We start from the raw sequence: 18,466 nt of genomic DNA, 5'->3' as shown, positions 1-18,466 counted from the left end.
ACTTGAGTTCCTGTATAATGAATGCACAGTATGCCCATTGACTGTGATGAGCCACTAACTGCTACCTCACTCCATGCTCTCCTAGCAAGAGATACCTTACTATACCTGTGGCTGACCTGTGCTGAAGCTGTATAAAGTACCAGTGAGGCCTTACTTGGCGTACTGTGAGCAGTTTTGGGCTCTTTATTTAAGAAAGGATATGCTGCCATTGAAGAGGGTTCAGAGGAGATTCACAAGAATGATTATGGGAATGAAAGGCTTATTGTATGAGGAGCGTGTGGCTCTGGTCCTGTACTCGATGTAATTTGGAAAAATAAGAGGTGATCTCATTGAAACCTATCAAGTGTTGAAAGGCCGAGATAGAGTGGATGTGAAGAGGGTGATTCCTTTGCTGGGGGAGACCAGAGCCAGAGGTCACAGCCTCAAAACAGAGGGATATCTATTTAGTTTGGAGATAATGAATTTCTTTAGCAAGGGGGTGGTAAATCTGTGGAATTCGTTGCATAGGCAGCTGTGAAGGCCAAGTCACTGGGTGTATTTAAGGAGGAGGTTCTTGTTTAGTCAGGGTATGAATGGTTATGGGGAGCAAGCAGGAGAATGGGGTTGATGGGGAATGAATCAGCCATGATGAAATGGCTTGATGGGCCCAGTGGCCTAATCCTGCTCCTTATGCCTTATGGTCTTGTGGACATGCCTATGTACCTGGGAATGTTAAATCCTAATGAAAATCAGTGTAACCCTGAACCATAAACAAAATAATGAAAACATCCTTCGGGACAGTCAGCAACTAACTTGCACTCACCTTCTGAACAGACGAGGGCAGTAGACTTGGGAATAATGTCACATCTGGGTTTCCTTCTGTATTGCCTTAACTAACTGTGCTGATCTAATGGTACGTCATGTTTCTCCACTGGCACCAAAACAAAGTTCTGCCATGGGCTTGTGCGAGCCTTCGCCACACAGCGTTTCAAAGCGATAGTTAACTATCATCTTCTCAAAGTACAGATAAAAATATCAGTGACACCTATGAGCCAAGACTGTGGGGGTGGGGAGAGGGAATGGGTCATTTGGGATTAATATTGTTACTTTTTAAAATGCACGTGGTTGAGATTGGGGATGGCTTTGATGCAGAGCAATGTTTTCTCCAGTAGAGGGTTCCACTGTACTGCAAAAAGCACTGCATCAACTAACATGACAAGCTGGCCATACTCTACATAATGTGGCCTGTGTTATGAAAGGGAATAAAGCCTTTTCTCCCCACACTCTGCACTAGACTTGTGCTAAGAGTTATTAACAAAATAACAGAAAACATGACAGAGAAGGAAACAATGTGACTGCAGGTGCTGGAGCAACAAATAATCTGCGGGAGGAATTCAGTGCATTGATCGGTGTCTTATAGAGGGAGGGGTGGTGTGGGCAGGGGAGGATCTGTTGATGTTTTGAGTCGAACCCATGGACCAGAACTGGAAGTGGAGAGTGGAGCTGGCAGTATAAAGAGGAGTAGGCGAGTGGTGGGGCAGGAGCATGAAATGATTGGTGGATTTGAGGAGTGAAAGGAGGTCAGGTTGGGCTTGGTCCTGCAAAGGGTTACAGAGTAAGTTGCTGAAGCAGATACTGGTTCCTTTCTTTTTTGGAAGTTGGTGAGGCTGAAATCTAACAGGAATGAAATTTACAAACTGCTATTTTTGCAACAGGAGACCAACCGGAGATGATGCAGTCATGGTTCACTCTGGTGCAGGATAAGAACAAGCTGTTAAGTGAGGAGTCTGAGCTGATGATCAGGTGAGAACACCTCAGATTCTGCTTGTGTTCACAATACCGCTCTGCAAGGAATTCCAGCATTCCAAATACAACCAATTCCTTGGTAGCTCAAATAACCTTGAAGTGTCCTTTGCACTGTGTTTGGAAATATAGCATAAAGTGAACATGGGATCAGCAATCTTTGTAGCAGAATGTGATAGAAAGAGGCAAAGAAGTTGGAAGCTACAGTACTGTCAAAGTATCTTGGGCATGTGTTTAGCTAGGGCTGTTGCACTATACTGCTGCCGCAAGAAAAAAGACCTTGATAAATGTGAGTGATAATAAATCTGATTCTGAGATGGGTCTCTTTTGTGTACTGAGAGTGGGAAGGGGGCAGGGAGAGGGGAATTATGGTTGGGAAAAGGGGAAGGGAGAGGGCAGGGATTGGGAAGAAACAGAGGGACATTCTGTAATGATCAATAAATCAATCAGTTTGGAATCAAATGACCTTACCTGGTGTCTCAGGGCTGGGTGTGTCTCGATTGCACCACCTTCTGGCTTGGCCATATCTCCTGCACTACCTGTCCCAAACCCCTCCCACGGCACCTCACCCTCGCCATTCCCAACATCCTTTGCTCCCGCAGATTCTCATGCTCTGTTCCACGTTGACCCTATGTGCCTGAAACTTCTGCACAGTACTGTACATTTGTCAATGTTCCCTTGGGCTAAAAGCTTGTACATGTATAGCACTGGTTACATCAGCTCCACACTTAAAGCACCATTGATTGTTGTACTGTGGAGCTATACAACAAGAAGTTGGAATAATGTGCCCAGGCGGTGTTATAATACTATACAAGGGGGCAAAAGTAATTAAATATAGCTATTGGAAATTAGAGTGAATAAATCTGGAAGGATCAAAAGGACCAATAAGAAACGGGATACAATGTGGAAGGAAGATACAGGTGGGCAAGGTGGGAGAGAGGCCATGTTGAATGGATGAAATGAGGAAGGGGGAATAACATGGTGGACACAGTGTAAGGGCACAAGGGGTGTGTGTATGTGTAGAATGGTGCATTAAATAAATACATGGGAAGTTATCGTCCTTCGATACGTAAGGACGACATTGTAAGTAGCACTATGTCGGGTGCAGCTAAGGGTCATGTTCATTACTGGTTAGGGATTTGGAGAGTCTATAGAATGATGGAAGTGATCCTTCCTACTCTTAGAGTTGGAGTCATTTCCCTCCTACGGTGATTGCAAGGTAAGGAAATTTACACTGCGCTGGTGGACTGGTAAGAACAGAAAATGATGGCAATACGCCAAGCTATCTGTTGATGGATAAATGGCAGATATCAAGGGATAAACACGAAAAAGTCTGCAGATGCTGTAAAAACCAAGCAACACAGACAAAATGCTGGAGGAACTCTGCAGGTCAGGCAGCATCCATGGAAGTGAATGAACAATTGACTTTTTGGGTTGAGATCTTTCTTCAGGACTGGAAAGGAAGGGGGAAGACGTCAGAATAAAAAGGTAGTGTGAGGGAGGGAGTATAGCTAGAAGATGATAGGTGATGGCTGGAGAGGAAGGAATCTGGTGGGAGAGGAGAGTGGATCATAGGAGAAAGGGACCCAGCGGGAGGTGATAGGCAGGTGAGAAGTAAGAGGCTAGAGAGGGGAATAGAAGTGGGGAGGGGAGGGAAGGGAATATTTTTACTGGAAAGAAAAATCAAAGGAGCTACTGAAAACAGTGGAGTTGTACATACAGGGTGTTATAAATGGGCATATAGGTTCTTAAGTTTGAGGTATGGGAGAGAATGCAGGACATACCAAGCAGAGAATTAAGAAAATTCAAAGAAGAAATCACCACTGTGGTTTTAATAGAATAGAGTTTTAAAGTGAAATTTTGGATGAAATCATTTGCTTGAGTATGTGTATCTTGAAGGAACACCTAACAGTTTTGCAATTTTGCACATCCACCCAGTGGCCGTGAGTTGGAATTGCAGGATCAGAAGAGCAGACTGGAACAGGAACTAAGAGTGTACATGAATAAAGATCGTAAGTAACATTACAATAAACATTTCTTTATTTCCCCTACATTCCTCATTGTACTTATTCTGTTTTCATCGCCTGTCAATCAGTCTTCACTATGGAAGACACTAGCAGTATGCTGGAAGTTCAAGAGCGTCAGAGGTCAGAAGTGTGTGACATTGCCACTACTACGGAGAAGGTTCTTGGGAAACTGAAAGGTTTGAAGATAGATATGTCACCTGAATAAGATGGAATACACTCCAGAATTCTGAAAGGGGTGGCTAAAGAGATTGTGGAGGCATTAGTAATGTTCTTTCAAGAATCACTGGACTCTGGAATGATTCTGGAAGGTGGAGAATTGCAAAAGTCATCCACTCAAGAAGGGAGAGAGGCAGAAGAAAGGAAATTATAGGCCAGTGAGTCTGACCTCAGTGGTTGGGAAGATGTCAATTGTTAAGGGTATGGTTTCAAGGTACTTGGAGGCATATGGTAAAATAGGCTGTAGTCATCATGATTTCCTCAAGGGAAAATCTTGCCTAACAAATCTGTAGGAATTCTTTGAGGAAATAACAAGCCGGATAGACAAAGGAGAATTGGTGGATGTTCAGCTCTTGGATTTTCAGAAGGCCTTTGACAAGGTGCTGCACGTGAGACTGCTTAACAAGATAAAAGCCCATGGTGTTACAGGAAAGATACTAGCATGGATAAAGCAGTGGCTGTTTGGCAGCAGGCAAAGAATGGGAACAAAGGGAGCCTTTTCTGGTTGGCTGCGAGTTACTAGTGGTGTTCTACAGGGGTCTGTGTTGGGACTTCTTTTTATGTTGTATATCAATGATAGAATTGATAGCTTTGTTGAAAAGTTTGTGATGGTACAAAAACAGGTGGATGGGCAGGTAGTTTTGATGAAGCAGAGAGGCTACAGAAGGACCTAGTCAGATTAGTGAATGGGCAAAGAACTGGCAGATATAATAGTGTTGGGAAGTGTATGATCATTTACTTTGGTATATGAAATAAAAAGGTAGACTATTTTCTAAATGGAGAGAAAATTCAAAAATCTGAGATGCAAAGGGACTTGGGAGTCCTTGTGCAGGATTCCCTAAAGGTTAATTTGCAGGTCGAGTCAGTAGTGCGATGTTAGCATTCATTTCAAGAGGACTAGAATATAAAAGCAAGGATGTAGTGTTGAGGCTTTATAAAGCACTGGTGAGGCCTCACTTGGAGTGTTGTGAGCAGTTTTGGGCCCCTAATCTAAAAGGATGCTTGAACAATGGTGAGGGTTCAAAGGAGGGTCACAAAAATGATTTCAGAATTGAACAGTTTGTCACATGAAGAGCATTTGGCTCGGGGCATACACTCACGAAAATCAGAAGAATGAAGGGTGACCTAATTGAAACCTATTGAGTGTTGAAAGACCTTGCTAGATTGGATGCGGAGAGGATGTTTCCTATAGTGGGAGAGTCTAAGACCAGAGGGCACAGCCTTAGAATAGAGGGGCATCTTTTTAGGACTGAGGTGAAATGAGGAGGAATTTCTTTGGCTAGAGTGTGGTGAGTCTGTAGAATTTGTTGCCACAGGAGGCCAGGTCTTTAGGTATATTTAAGGTAGAGCTTGAAAGATTCTTGCTTGGTCGGGGTATGAAGGGATATGTGGAGAAGTCAGGAGAATGGGGCTGAGAAGGAAAATGGATCAGCTATGATGAAATGTCGGAGTAAACTTGATGGGACAAATGGCTTAATTCTGCTTCTATATCATATGGTCTTCCCATACACTGTAGATTGAATTCTATTCCCATTGATTCATAACTGAGCAGAACCACTATGTAACAAGGTAATTTTCATTAGAAATGTCAATCTTTTGTGTAACATTAGTACCTTCATTGAAGGATATTTTGTAAAATAAACCTCTACTTTCCATTATTGTCCACCTACCATTCTACAGCTCTCGGCGTTTTAATATATTAAGTTGAACAATGATGTGCAATTTGTGTATAAATTCACATTCACTGTAGTAATTACTTCCCAGTTCCATTGCAGATAGGACTGAGCATTTCCATTCACTATTGACATTAGCACTGCTAATGTCTTTCCAGGATCAGGCATGCACAGGCTCATTTCTGATGGCCTATTTTCACCCTTTTGCCAAAATAAGCTGGAGTTCAAAGTTGCAACCTACAGCCTTTGTGGATCTGGAATTCAAAAAAGAGAACATTACACTGAAATTAGGAACATAGAGAGCTTTGAAAAAATAAGTTATCTAGAGACTCCAAGTATGTTTAATAAATATATAAAGAGAAATGAAAAGGCTAGAGCTTATAATGGTCAAAAAATATAACCTCTGTTTGGAGGCAGAGGCTGTGAATAAGGTTCTGAATGAAGATTTTTGCAAAACAGCAAGTAACATTATGTAAAATTGTTGCAGGTGGGAGGAATGAGTGGGAAGTGTTGAATGAGATGATCACAGCAAAAGAAGTGGTTTTCAGGCCTTTATCATCTTTGATGAATAATAAATCTCCGGCCCATATATAAATGATCTCAGACCATTAAAAGCAGCAAGGAAGGAAACTGAGTCGAGGCTCTGACTACAATTTTTCAATTCTCCCTGGTTTCAGCACTGTGACAGAGGACTGCTAATATCGCTCTCTTCACAAAAGGGATGAAGGGAATAGACTGGACAATTGCTGTGTTAAACTTTAGTGGGAGGGTAAATTATTGAAATCCAGGGGCATTCTGCATTGGTTTGTTAAGGAAACATTTTAATGATTGCTTTGTGGTGATGACAAGGAGGATTGAAGAGGACAGTACATTTGATGTTTTTGACATAGTTCAACATAGCAGGCTGGTAACAAAGCAAAAGCCCAAGGGATCCAAAGAGGGGTGCAGGCTGGATCCAGACCAACACAATAACAGGACGCAAATGGTAACGGTTGATGGGTGTTCCCCTAATTGGAAGGCTGTGACTAGTATTCTTTGTTCTATATATAAACAACTTGGACTTAAATGCAGGAACATGATAAAGGATTTTGCAGGTCACACAGAATTTAGCTTTGTAGTTGACAGAGAGGAAGAATGTTTGGAATCCAAGTCTGTTGCACACACCATGTACAATGGCATACAAAAGTTTGGGCAACAAAAATTTTGACCAGAGGTGTCCAAACTTTTGCATGCCACTGTATGTGCATAGGGTCACATCAGTCTTATCCAAATTCATTCCCTTAATCCTCCCTCTCTCCCTTCATTCGCCCCTTCCCCCAGTCTTATTTCCACTAATAATTTTCCTCAAACCCCTCCCACACCCCTTGCTCTCAACTCCATCCCCCTTAACTCGTCTTCTGCTTGTTTCCTTTCCCTCTCGTCCTCCTCTGTTCTTGGGCTGATTGCTTCGCTACAGTTGCAATTCACCCTTCCCCAATCCCATCAGCCAATCCGTCCAAAGCCAGCCACTTTGTCCAAAGTTCCAACACCACTCCCCGGTAACCTGGAACGGTGCTGCCTAATATTAGCCGATTACAGTCTCCCCCTGCTCTGTCGCTGCAATTACACACTTACTATTTGGTTAGTGGGGGTTGAGTTTCAGTGCAGCGCAGGGAACAGGGGCTGCTGTATTCCAGAAAGCCTGACACCAGCAGGTGCAAAACTGCAGCATCAGCAAGAATTCATGAAAGAGATCTGTGTCTGACAAACGTATTGTCATGTTTTCATGTTGTAACTAGCAGACCAGATAAGGGTGAATCAGTTTGTTTGCATTTGTACTTTCAGATGGCCGGTGATCAGGTGCACGTGAGATAATATAAAGTGTGTGATATTGTGATAATATTACTGGTGTAGATTAAGGATTAGTTAATGTGTATAAAGCAGGGGCCCATCTGCACACAATCTATTTCAATGTTTCTGATGGGAGTATCAAGTTTATTTTCCCTCCCTCTCCCCATCGTGTGGAATAGGCCCTTCAAACCGTACTGCCCAGCAACCTCTGATTTAACCCTTTTCTAATCATGGGAGAATTTACAATGACCAATGAAGCTACCATGACTTTGGACTGTGGGAGGAAAGCAGAGCTCCCGGAGGAAACCCACATGGTTATGAGGAGAACGTTCACACTCCTTACAGACAGCGTCAGGTATTGAACACAGGTTGCTGGTACTGTAAAAGCATTGTGCTAGAGCTGGATTTGCAGATGATACAAAGTGCATGTTGCTAGGGAATATGTAGAGAAGCTTCAGGGAGATGTAGATAGGTTTGGTGAAGGGGTAGATGGTATATAATGTGTAAAGAAATCCACTTGAGAAAAAAAAGTAAAAGTATTTTTGAGAATTTGAAAGATATTAGTATTTGGAGGGGTTTGTGTTTTATGCTCAAGATTTGCTGCATGTTAACTTCAGGTACAGTTTTCAACCAGGAGGTTTAGTGTAGAGAATTTACAATCAAAGCCAGTGTTGTTTGGAAAGTGCATGTGGAATATTGTGTACAGCTCTGGGAAGGATATACCTGTGACTGAAGGGGTATGGTGAATGGTGACCAGGTTGATTTCTGGGAAGGTGGGTTCGTTGTGTGACGAGACTGGGTTTATATCCTCCAGTTTAGGAAAATGTGGGATGTGGTGAACTCATTAAATTTAAATTGTGGTGTGAACAGTAAATCCTTACAGGCTTGACACAAGGAAAGGAAGGACAACGTTTCAGCTCTGATGTCCAGAAGCAGAGTCTCAGAGTAAGGGGTAACGAGTTGACTGATTTCCCTCAACAACAAAGTAAAAAACAGATTATTTATAATTTAGTTGGACCTTGATTTACATTTGTATAACAATTAGAGGGAAGTTCAATGCTCTGGACTCAGAGGCTGGAACCCTCATCATATTTAAAATCTAGTTGACTGTGCACTTTGTGATGTGACCTGCTGGATTGTGGACCTGTTGCTGAACACTGGAATTAGATTAGGCATCTTTCTTACAACTAGCCATTAGAATAGCTGAATATTCTGTACTCCTGACATTTTCAATGCTATAATCTCTATTCCCTAACGGACACAAATTAAAGAGTTTCCCATTCTGACCTTCTACTCGATTTCTGCTGGACTTGCATTTAAAATATTTTTTAAATCACCTTCCACGCTGTTTGAAGCCTTTTTGTTTTGTGTCCCTCTGCATCACGCAGTAGCTTCCACTTCAGTGTTCATCCCTGCACCTTGCTGTGGCCTTGGACCACTTGTGAAATAGGATTCCATCAGGGAACCGATATTGTGGGAAGCGACCACACACCCTGAAGATCAGCTTCGTCATTTCTTTTGTTGTCAAATTGAACAGACACAAGCAATTACTGATTTTTCACAACCATCACACATCCCACAGTGCTTCTTGAAGACAACACCTATTGCTCCTTTTCAGTTTCTGTACCATGCCTCCAGTCTTGTCTTGGAGTCTGTTCTCTCCACCTCCTCCACTCAGCCTCCAAGACAGCTCATTCTCTCCACTCACAACTTGCATCAATCCAGCCACAATGCACAGTGACTCAACCATTTAGATCAGGGGTTCCCAACCTGGAGTCCACAGATCCTTTGCTTAATGGTATTGGTCCATGGTATCAAAAAGGTTGGGAACCCCTGGTTTAGATTGTAAAATACAGAAAGATTAGTGAAAATAGTACAAGCAAGATTTAAGTGTTGACTCCATAATTCAAGTGAGTACAATGAACTTCTGATTTCATGGTGACTGCAATCATGTTAATTAGCAGATTAATGAAATTAGAAGCCGGTATAGGTTCATCCCACATCACAAATCTCGGTCTGTTTCCAGGTTCTGTTGAATTTAGCATCATCAAAATGAGTATTTTACCAAACAATTCTAAAATAGTGCACAGATACTAAAAAAATTAACAAATCTTGCCTCTGAACATTACAGCATCAAAGAAGTCAAAGGAGGACCATCTTGAAGAGGAGAGGCTTTTCAAGGAGATGATTGAGGTGGTGAAGATGAGGGACAAGTTGGTGGCATTCTTGGAGGAGCAGAGACTCCAGGAGATGGAGCCACATGCTGTCTTAGTTCCAGGAGCTGCAGCCAGAGATCTCTCCACCAGTGCCTCCATCGCCTGGACATGATCACTCTTCAACCTCAGACGGGAGCGATGTTCCAAGACAAAGCTATTCCTCTGAATATCCATGAAAGGATGCCTTGCCTTCCATAATTATTGAAAGAAATTTTAAGCAACGTATTTGAGAAATTATTTTTTAAGACTGCTCCTCAATAATTTTTCCTTTTTTATTAAAATCATAGTTTTATTTTCTCTCACTGAACCACAGACATTTCTAGCATCAGCATTGGCTCCAGGTCATCTGCTTGTTCCAGTGCAGTGAAGAAGGGCCGTGGGAACTTGGACCCAACAAGATAAATGCTGTCTTCTAAAATATTGCAAACTATTTTTCTTTATGTATAAATTATGTTTGAGGTAATGTAGTGCACTGCATGTGGCTCATCTGCCTTACCAGGTGATGCAGTGAGCCTGTTCACACACAACCCAGGGAATGTGATCCTCATGTTTTCACAGTGGGTCAAATCTGACTCTGTTCTAACTGACTTTGAGGATGAACTTAGCACTCCAGAGTTTTATTCAGATGAGTCTGCTCCCTTCCCCCACCCTTATGGTAGACACAAACCATCCAACCCAGCTCTTGAAGAGGAGTAGAAAGTTATCCTCAATATTCTGGCCAATGGTTTGCTTTTATTTCCAGCATCTACAGTTTTTCTTCATTTTTTGATTAAACTGTAAATCAATACTATAACAACAAAGTGCTTGAAACACAGCAAGACAAGCAGCATCAGTAAAGTAGAAACAAAGTTAACATCAGTGTGAGACTAACCATCAGGATTGGGAGTTTTCTCCCAACTTCTGTGCTACTGAGAACTAAACTTATTTACTCTTTCCGAGTTCTTAGACTTGAAATATAAACTCTTTCTCTTTTCACAAATATTTGCTGGCTTATTTTTCTGTTTTTCTTTCAGATTTCCATTAACTGCAGTTTTTTAAATTTCAATTTGCTCTTAAGTCCATACTGCTAGTTTGACTATTTTGCCAACAGGAATGACTGCTTCCACTTTGCCTTGTCTCGGAATCCTGTAATTTTAAATATATTTATTAAAACTACAAAATATTTAATGCTGTAATAAAAACAACTCCAGCCTAGCTAGTCTTTTCACTTGGCTATAAACAACATGATCTTAAATCTCTAGACCTTCTGTAATGACATCACCTCAGTAATGTGACCAACACTGAACCCAGTATTACTAAGTTCTTGAATATGAGAGAGATAGGGTGCCTAAGACTTTTGTTATAGTACTGTAGTAATTTTATATATTGCACTGTACTGCCACAAAAGAAATTCATGGCTTATGTGAGTTATGATAAACCTGATGGGTCTCTATCATGGACTGAGAGTGGTTAGTGGGCAGGAAGTACCAGAGAGATGTTGTGTAATTATCATAAACCAATTGTTTGGAATCAAATGACCTTGCCTGGTGTCTCAGGGCTGGGTGCGTTTGCACCCATGCCACTCCCACTCCCACACTCTGCCCTGACATTCCTTCTTTGCTACCTGTCCCACATCCCTCCCCTGGTGCTCCACACTCATTATTTCCAATACCCTTTACTCCCAGCAGATTTACAAACTCACTCTCCACTCCACATTGACAAATATGGTACTGTGCAAATGTCTTAGGCATCCTAGCTGTGTGTTTGCTGTCCCCAGATTTATTTTGTTCATTCATTTCATTGAATTCTATTTATTTATTATGATTTCCCCCATGTGACCAGTTTGATGCTACCTTCCAACGGCTTAAACTTTCTTCCTCAATTTCCCACCAGCAACATTAGAAGAAACATTACTCACAGTAACTCAAAGTTCTCACCCTCATCCAAAGCAGAAAGGGAAACCAATCCCATTATTACACTCACATCAACATTAATCCTGTAGAACCCTTGGCTATTGTGCCCCACCTCACAGATTTGACTTGTGGGTTCAGTGTATGGAGAACTATGGCCTAGAACTTACAATGCATCCAAAAGCTTACATTGCATATGCTCATCGGAGCAGGGCACCACACTGTTAGCCGACCCCATTGCCACCCAAACATGGGCATTGCACATTTTCTTAGCTGAAAAGATGCTGCCTGGTTGCCTGTTTGAGCTGGTTCTCATTCTTGGGGCTTGGCACTGGCCAGATTGGTCAATGTAGTGGTCAGGGATGGGATAGGGAAAGGAGGTGTGCAGGTAAAAAGGCAACAGAGCCCTTGTCCCATTGAGGTGGTTTCAGGACTTGGTAGGCCCAGGTGAGATGAGCAGGGACTTTAGAGATGAAACAGTGAATAAGGGCTTCACAAAGCAGGTGACCCCGGGCCAGCAGTGAGGTGGGAATTTCTATGTTATTTTTGGAGAAAAGATGAGTTGGTGTGGTGGGGGGGGGGGGGGGTCAGGAATTCTCACAGGGAACAATGTCATCCTGTGCACATGATGTGGATTGTAAGGGCAATTTAATCCTGAATGTGCCCCCAACGCCTCACCCCCAACCAGAAATGGTCACCATTGCATTTCACTCTGGAAAAGGACTTTATTTTTAAATTGTATAATGCTGAAAACATTTGAGTTAAAGGCACAAAAATAAACATGAAATGTTTTTGATTAATTATTTTCCTTTGCAGATGACTGACTTTTTGAAGTTTTGCCACGGTGGAAGTGTTGCTTCCTACACAGGAATTCCTGACTAAAGGGTCACACCTCACTGTTTGTTCCAGTACACTCACTAACTGTGGCATTTTGCCTATCGCAAACTGCTATTATTTACAGAATCCACAGTTTAAACATTGCACGTCAAAATTCCCAGTTATAAGGTTTATTTTAGGTTGCAACTATTGAGTTGATTGACAGTGCTGCACCATGTTAACTGCATTGAACATTAAAAATTAATCACTGAGTTTGTTTCAAAGAGAGGTATGAAGCATCAAAGAGGGGATGTTCAGCTTCACTAAACAGAAGTGCAGCACCAGTTCAGGCCCTTTGACCTACAATGTCTGTGCTAAACTAATCCCATCTGCCTGCACATGATCTTTATCTCTAATTTTCTGCATGTTCATGTGCCTCCTTAAATGCCTCAAACAGTATCATTTCAGTTATCTACCACTCTTTAAAATAAACTAAATTTGCCTTGTGAATGTCTTTTAATTTTTCCCCTCCTCACTTTAAACTTGTGCCTTCTACCATTTGACATTTCGGACTTAGAAAAAAAGACTCATATCGTCTCGATCTATGCCCCTGAGAATTTATCAGGTTGTCCTTCACTCCAGCCTCTTGTAGTTACAATCCAGGCAACAACTTTTTCTGCACTCTCTGCAAAGCTTCCATTTCTTCCTTGTAGTGCAGTGATCCGACCAAAAGGCCCACCTGAAGTTTTATATAGCTACAATATGACTCGAACTTCTATACGCAATGACCTGAGCGACAAAGTTGAGCATGTCATATGCCTTCTATATCTCGCTATATCTGTGTCTTATCTTATGGTCTATACACTTGTGTTAATTAGACAACAAGTAGGGCCAGTAGAAACATCAGATGGTCAGTTTTGCACTGACTACACCCTGTTTCAACTAACACTCTATTAAGTTGGCTCATAATGTGCAGTTCATTTAATTACAATGCTAACTAATTCCAGTAGTAGCTCTAGCAGTTATTTCAGTAGCACTATTAAGATAATCTAAACACATATGCTAATCAGGAAATTAACCAAGTCGACAGTGCAACTGATGCAGTTTTTTTGGATCCAGGGTGAACGGATGTTCAGTAAAATATTCGTCTAATAAATTAACTGTGTAGGAATTTGTTGACGTGTGTTAACTTGTTTTGCACCTTGAAATAGTCATTTGGATGCCACGGTTCATTTACATCTTGAAATTCATGGAAACAGTTGAAAAACATCAAATCAGAAATGGACAAGAGGTCACAACATCTGCAACAAATGTTAGATAGATAGATAGATAGATAGATAGATAGATACTTTATTCATCCCCATGGGGAAATTCAACTTTTTTTTCCAATGTCCCATACACTTGTTGTAGCAAAACTAATTACATACAATACTTAACTCAGTAAAAAAATATGATATGCATCTAAATCACTATCTCAAAAAGCATTAATAATAGCTTTTAAAAAGTTCTTAAGTCCTACATTGGATGCAAAGTATTTCTTGCTGTTTGTTTGTAATTTTCCAATGTTTACCATTTCACATTACTGGAGCTGATCCTGACAAAGCAAAAAGCTCCCAGTTTTGATCAGATGGTTGATGGGAATGGTCCAACCTGCACTGTACCCCTTTGGGATGATGGTGACCTTCTTCCACTCAGTTTATAGATTCTGAGGTGGCTGATTAGGCCCAGGTAGACACATTTATGTGTGGCAGGAGAGTGAGTTGTTTAAGAAATGATGCCCTCCTGTCACCTACACTCCGTTTCAGCTAGCTTCCAGTGGAGGAGTTAGCAGTTTTTCCACCATCATTTCGGATGCTCCTCTTCTATTCCCCACTCTGGCCTTCTACTTCTTCTCACCTCCCCCTGGGTCCCCTCCTCCTTTGGTCCACTCTCCTACTCCAGCCATTAACCTTTCCCACTGCCCGGCCTCACCTATCACCTTCTAGTTATACTCCTTCCCCTCCCCTCACTTTATTCTGAAGTCTTCCCCCTTCCTTTCCAGAAAGGTCTCAGCCTAAAATGTCGATTTATTTCCATAGATACTGCCTGGCCTGCTGAGTTCCTCCAGCATTTTGTGTGTGTTGCTTTGGAATTCCAGGAGTGGATAACCTGCCGGAATCCTCTCCTGTCTGTGGAGGCAGGAAGCAGATAACCAATTCGATTCATTTCTCTGGACGGAGACCAGAAATGGATACTCATCAGGATCCACTCCTGAATACTGCTTAAGAAAGACCAAAGAAATATATGAGTGGATGAAAAGAGGAATAAATGAAACAACAATGATGAGACCTTAAAACATAGAAACAGAATTAGGCCATTTGGCCCATTGAATCTGTTCCGCCATTCAATCATGGCTGATCCTTTTTTCCCTTCTCAGCCCCACTCCCAAGCCTTCTCTCCATAACCCTCGATACCATGTCAATTCAGGAACCTACCAAGCTCTGACTTAAATACACCCAATGAACTGGCCTCCACAGATGCATGTGGCAACAAATTCCACAAATTCACCACCCTCTGGCTAAAGAAATTTCTCTGCATCTCTGTTTTAAATGGATGCCTCTCTATCTCGAGGCTGTGCCCTCTTGTCTTGGACTCCCCCCACCATGGGAAACATCCTTTCCACATCTACTCTGTCTAGGCTTTCAACATTTTGAAAGGTTTCATCCTTCTAACTTCCAACGAGTACAGACGCTGAGGCATCAAACATTCTTCATATGATAACCCTTTCATTCCTGGAATCATTCCTGAAACCACTCCCCACCCCCAATGCCAGCACACCTTTTCATAGATGAGGAGCCCAAAACTGTTCACAATATTCAAGGAGAGGCCTTCCTTGCCAGTGCCTTATAAAGTCTCAGCACACATCCCTGCACTTGTATTCTAGACCTCTTGAAATGAACGCTAACATTGCATTTGCCTTCCTCACCACTGGCTCAACCTGCAAGTTAACCTTCAGGGTGTCCTGCACGAAGAGTCTCAAATCCCTTTGCATCTCAAATGTATGGATTTCCTCCCTGTTTAGAAAATAGTCTGTACATTTATTTCTTCCACCAAATTGTATGACCATGCATTTTCCAACATTGTATTTAATTTGCCACTTTCATGCCCAATCTCCTAATCTAAGTCCTTCTGCATCCTACCTGTTTCCTCAGCACTACCTGCTCCTCCACCAATCTTCGTATCATCTACAAACTTGGCAACAAAGCCATCTATTCCATCATCTAGATCATTTATGTTCAGCATAGAAAGAAGTGGTCCCAACACCGACCCCTGCGGAACAGTCACTGGCAGCCAGCCAGAAAAGGATCCTTTTATTTCCACTTGCAGCCTCATACCAATCAGCCAATGCTCTAACCATGCCAGTAACTTTCCTGTAATACCACAACTCTTAACTTGGTAAGCAGCCTCATGTGTGGCACCTTGTCAAAGGCCTTCTAAAAGTCCAAATATACAACATCCACAGCATCCCCTTTATCTATTCTACTTGTAATCTTCTCAAAGAGAAGGGGGACCAATATCTTGGCAGGAATGTTTGCTAAGGCTATTGGGGAGAGTTTAAACTAGAATTGCTGGGGGGTGGGGATCAAACTGAAGTGATGGAGGAAAGGGAAGTTGGCTCACAAATAGAGAAAGTTTGGAGACAGTGCAAAAGGGAGGATAGGCAGGTGATAGAGAAGGGATGCGCTCAGTCCAATTGTTTGAGATGTGTATATTTTAATGTGAGGAGTATCATGAATAAAGCGGATGAGCTTAGAGCGTGGATCAGTACTTGGAGCTACAATGTTGTGGCCATTACAAAGATTTGGATGGTGCAGGGGCAGGAATGGCTACTTCAAGTGCCAGGCTTTAGACGTTTCAGAAAGGACAGGGAGGGAGGCAAAAGAGGTGGGGGTGTGGCACTGTTGATCAGTGATAGTGTCACTGCTGCAGAAAAGGAGGAAGTCATGGATGGGCTGTCTACGGAGTCTCTGTGGGTGGAAGTTAGGAATAGGAAGGGGTCAATAACTCTACTGGGTGTTTTTTTATAGACCACCCAATAGTAACAGGACATCAAGCAGCAGATAGGGAGACAGATTCTGGAAAGGAGTAATAATAACAGGGTTGTTGTAGTGGAAAATTTTAATTTCCCAAATATTGATTGACATCTCCCTAGAGTGAGGGATTAGATGGGGTGGAGTTTGTTAGGTGTGTTCAGGAAGGTTTATTGACACAAAATGTAGATAAGCCTACAAAAGGAAAGGCTGTACTTGATCTGGTATTGGGAAATGAATTTGGTCAGGTGTCAGGTCTCTCAGTGGGAGAGCATTTTGCAGATAGTGATCACAATTCTATCTCCTTTAGCATAGCATTGGATAGGAACAGACAAGTTAGGGAAATGTTTAATTGGAGTAAGGAGAACTATGAGGCTATCAGGCAGTAACTTGGAAGCATAAATTGGAAACAGATGTTCTCAGGGAAACGTACAAAAGAAATGTGGCAAATGTTCAGGGGATATTTGCATGAGGTTCTGAGTAGGTACGTTCCAATGAGACAATGGTAGGGTACAAGATCTGCGGTGCACAAAGGCTGTTGTAAATCTAGTCAAGAAGAAAAGAAGAGCTTACGAAAGGTTCAAAAAACTAGGTAATGATATGAATCTAGAAGATTATAAGGCTAGCAGGATGGAGTTTAAGAATGAAATTAGGAGAGCTAGAAGGGGCCATGAGAAGGCCTTGGTGGACAGGATTAAGAAAAACTTGAAGGCATTCTACAAGTATGTGAAGAGCAACAGGATAAGACGTGAGAGAACAGGACCAACCAAGTGTGACAATGGAACAGTGTGTATGGAACCGGAGGAAATAGCGGAGGTACTTAATGAATACTTTGCTTCAGTATTCACTATGGAAAAGGATCTTGGCGATTGTAGGGATGACTTGCAGTGGACTGAAAAGCTTGAGAATGTAGATATTAAGAAAAAGGATGCGCTGGAGCTTTTGGAAAGCATCAAGTTGGATAAGTCACCAGGACCGGACGAGAAGTACCCCAGGCTACTGTGGGAGGCAAGGGAGAAGATTGCTGAGCCTCTGGCGATGATCTTTGCATCATCAATGAGGAGGGGAGAGGTTCCAGAGGATTGGAGGGTTGCGGATGTTGTTCCCTTATTCAAGAAAGGGAGTAGGGATAGCCCAGGAACTTACTGGCCAGTGAGTCTTACTTTGGTGGTTGGTAAGTTGATGGAGAAGATCCTGAGAGGCAGGATTTATGAACATTTGGAGAGGCATGATATGATTAGGAATAGTCAGCATGGCTTTGTCAAAGGCAGGTTGTGCCTTATGAACCTGATTGAATTTTTTGAGGATGTGACTAAGCACGTTGAGGAAGGTAGAGCCGTAGATGTAGTGTATATGGATTTAGCAAGGCATTTGATAAGATACCCCATGCAAGGCTTATTGAAAAAGTAAGGAGGCATGAGATCCAAGGGGACTTTGCTTTGTGGATCCAGAACTGGCTTGCCCACAGAAGGCAACGAGTGGTTGTAGATGGGTCATATTCTACATGGAGGTCGGTGCCCAGTGGTGTGCCTCAGGGATCTGTTCTGGGACCCCTACTCTTTGTGATTTTTATAAATGACCTGGATGAGGAAGAGAAAGGATGGGTTAGTAAATTTGCTGATGACACAAAGGTTGGGTGTGTTGTGGATAGTGTGGAGGGCTGTCAGAGGTTACCACAGGACATTGATAGGATGCAAAACTGGGCTGAGAAGTGGCAGATGGAGTTCAACCCAGATAAGCATGAGGTGGTTCATTTTGGTAGGCCAAATATGATAGCAGTATCTATGGTAAGGCTCTTGGCATTGTGAAGGATCAGAGGGATCTTGGGGTCCAAGTCCATAGGACACTCAAAGCTGCTACGCAGGTTGACTCTGTGGTTAAGAAAGCATATGGTGCATTGGCCTTCATCAATCATTGGATTGAGTTTAAGAGCCAAGAACTAATGTT

At 42.3% G+C, this 18,466-nt stretch overlaps 1 protein-coding gene across 10 annotated transcripts in view; it reads left to right on the top strand.

Moving 5' to 3' along the window:
• The window catches only part of LOC140731965 (F-actin-monooxygenase mical1-like), a 257,596-nt gene extending 245,160 nt beyond the window's left edge, over positions 1-12,436 (top strand). For all 10 annotated transcript variants that reach the window (XM_073053995.1, XM_073054003.1, XM_073054001.1 and 7 more), the window contains 3 exons: positions 1,695-1,782; positions 3,721-3,794; positions 9,660-12,436. In XM_073053995.1, coding sequence (XP_072910096.1) covers positions 1,695-1,782; positions 3,721-3,794; positions 9,660-9,856 — 359 coding nt within the window. In that variant the 3' untranslated portion in view covers positions 9,857-12,436. The remainder of the gene's footprint in view (positions 1-1,694; positions 1,783-3,720; positions 3,795-9,659) is intronic.
• Positions 12,437-18,466: the final 6,030 nt, after the last annotated feature.

This window comes from Hemitrygon akajei, chromosome 8, assembly GCF_048418815.1.
Source record: "Hemitrygon akajei chromosome 8, sHemAka1.3, whole genome shotgun sequence".
NCBI classification, from domain to species: domain Eukaryota; kingdom Metazoa; phylum Chordata; class Chondrichthyes; order Myliobatiformes; family Dasyatidae; genus Hemitrygon; species Hemitrygon akajei.
This window is presented reverse-complemented; position numbering and strand designations above follow the sequence as displayed.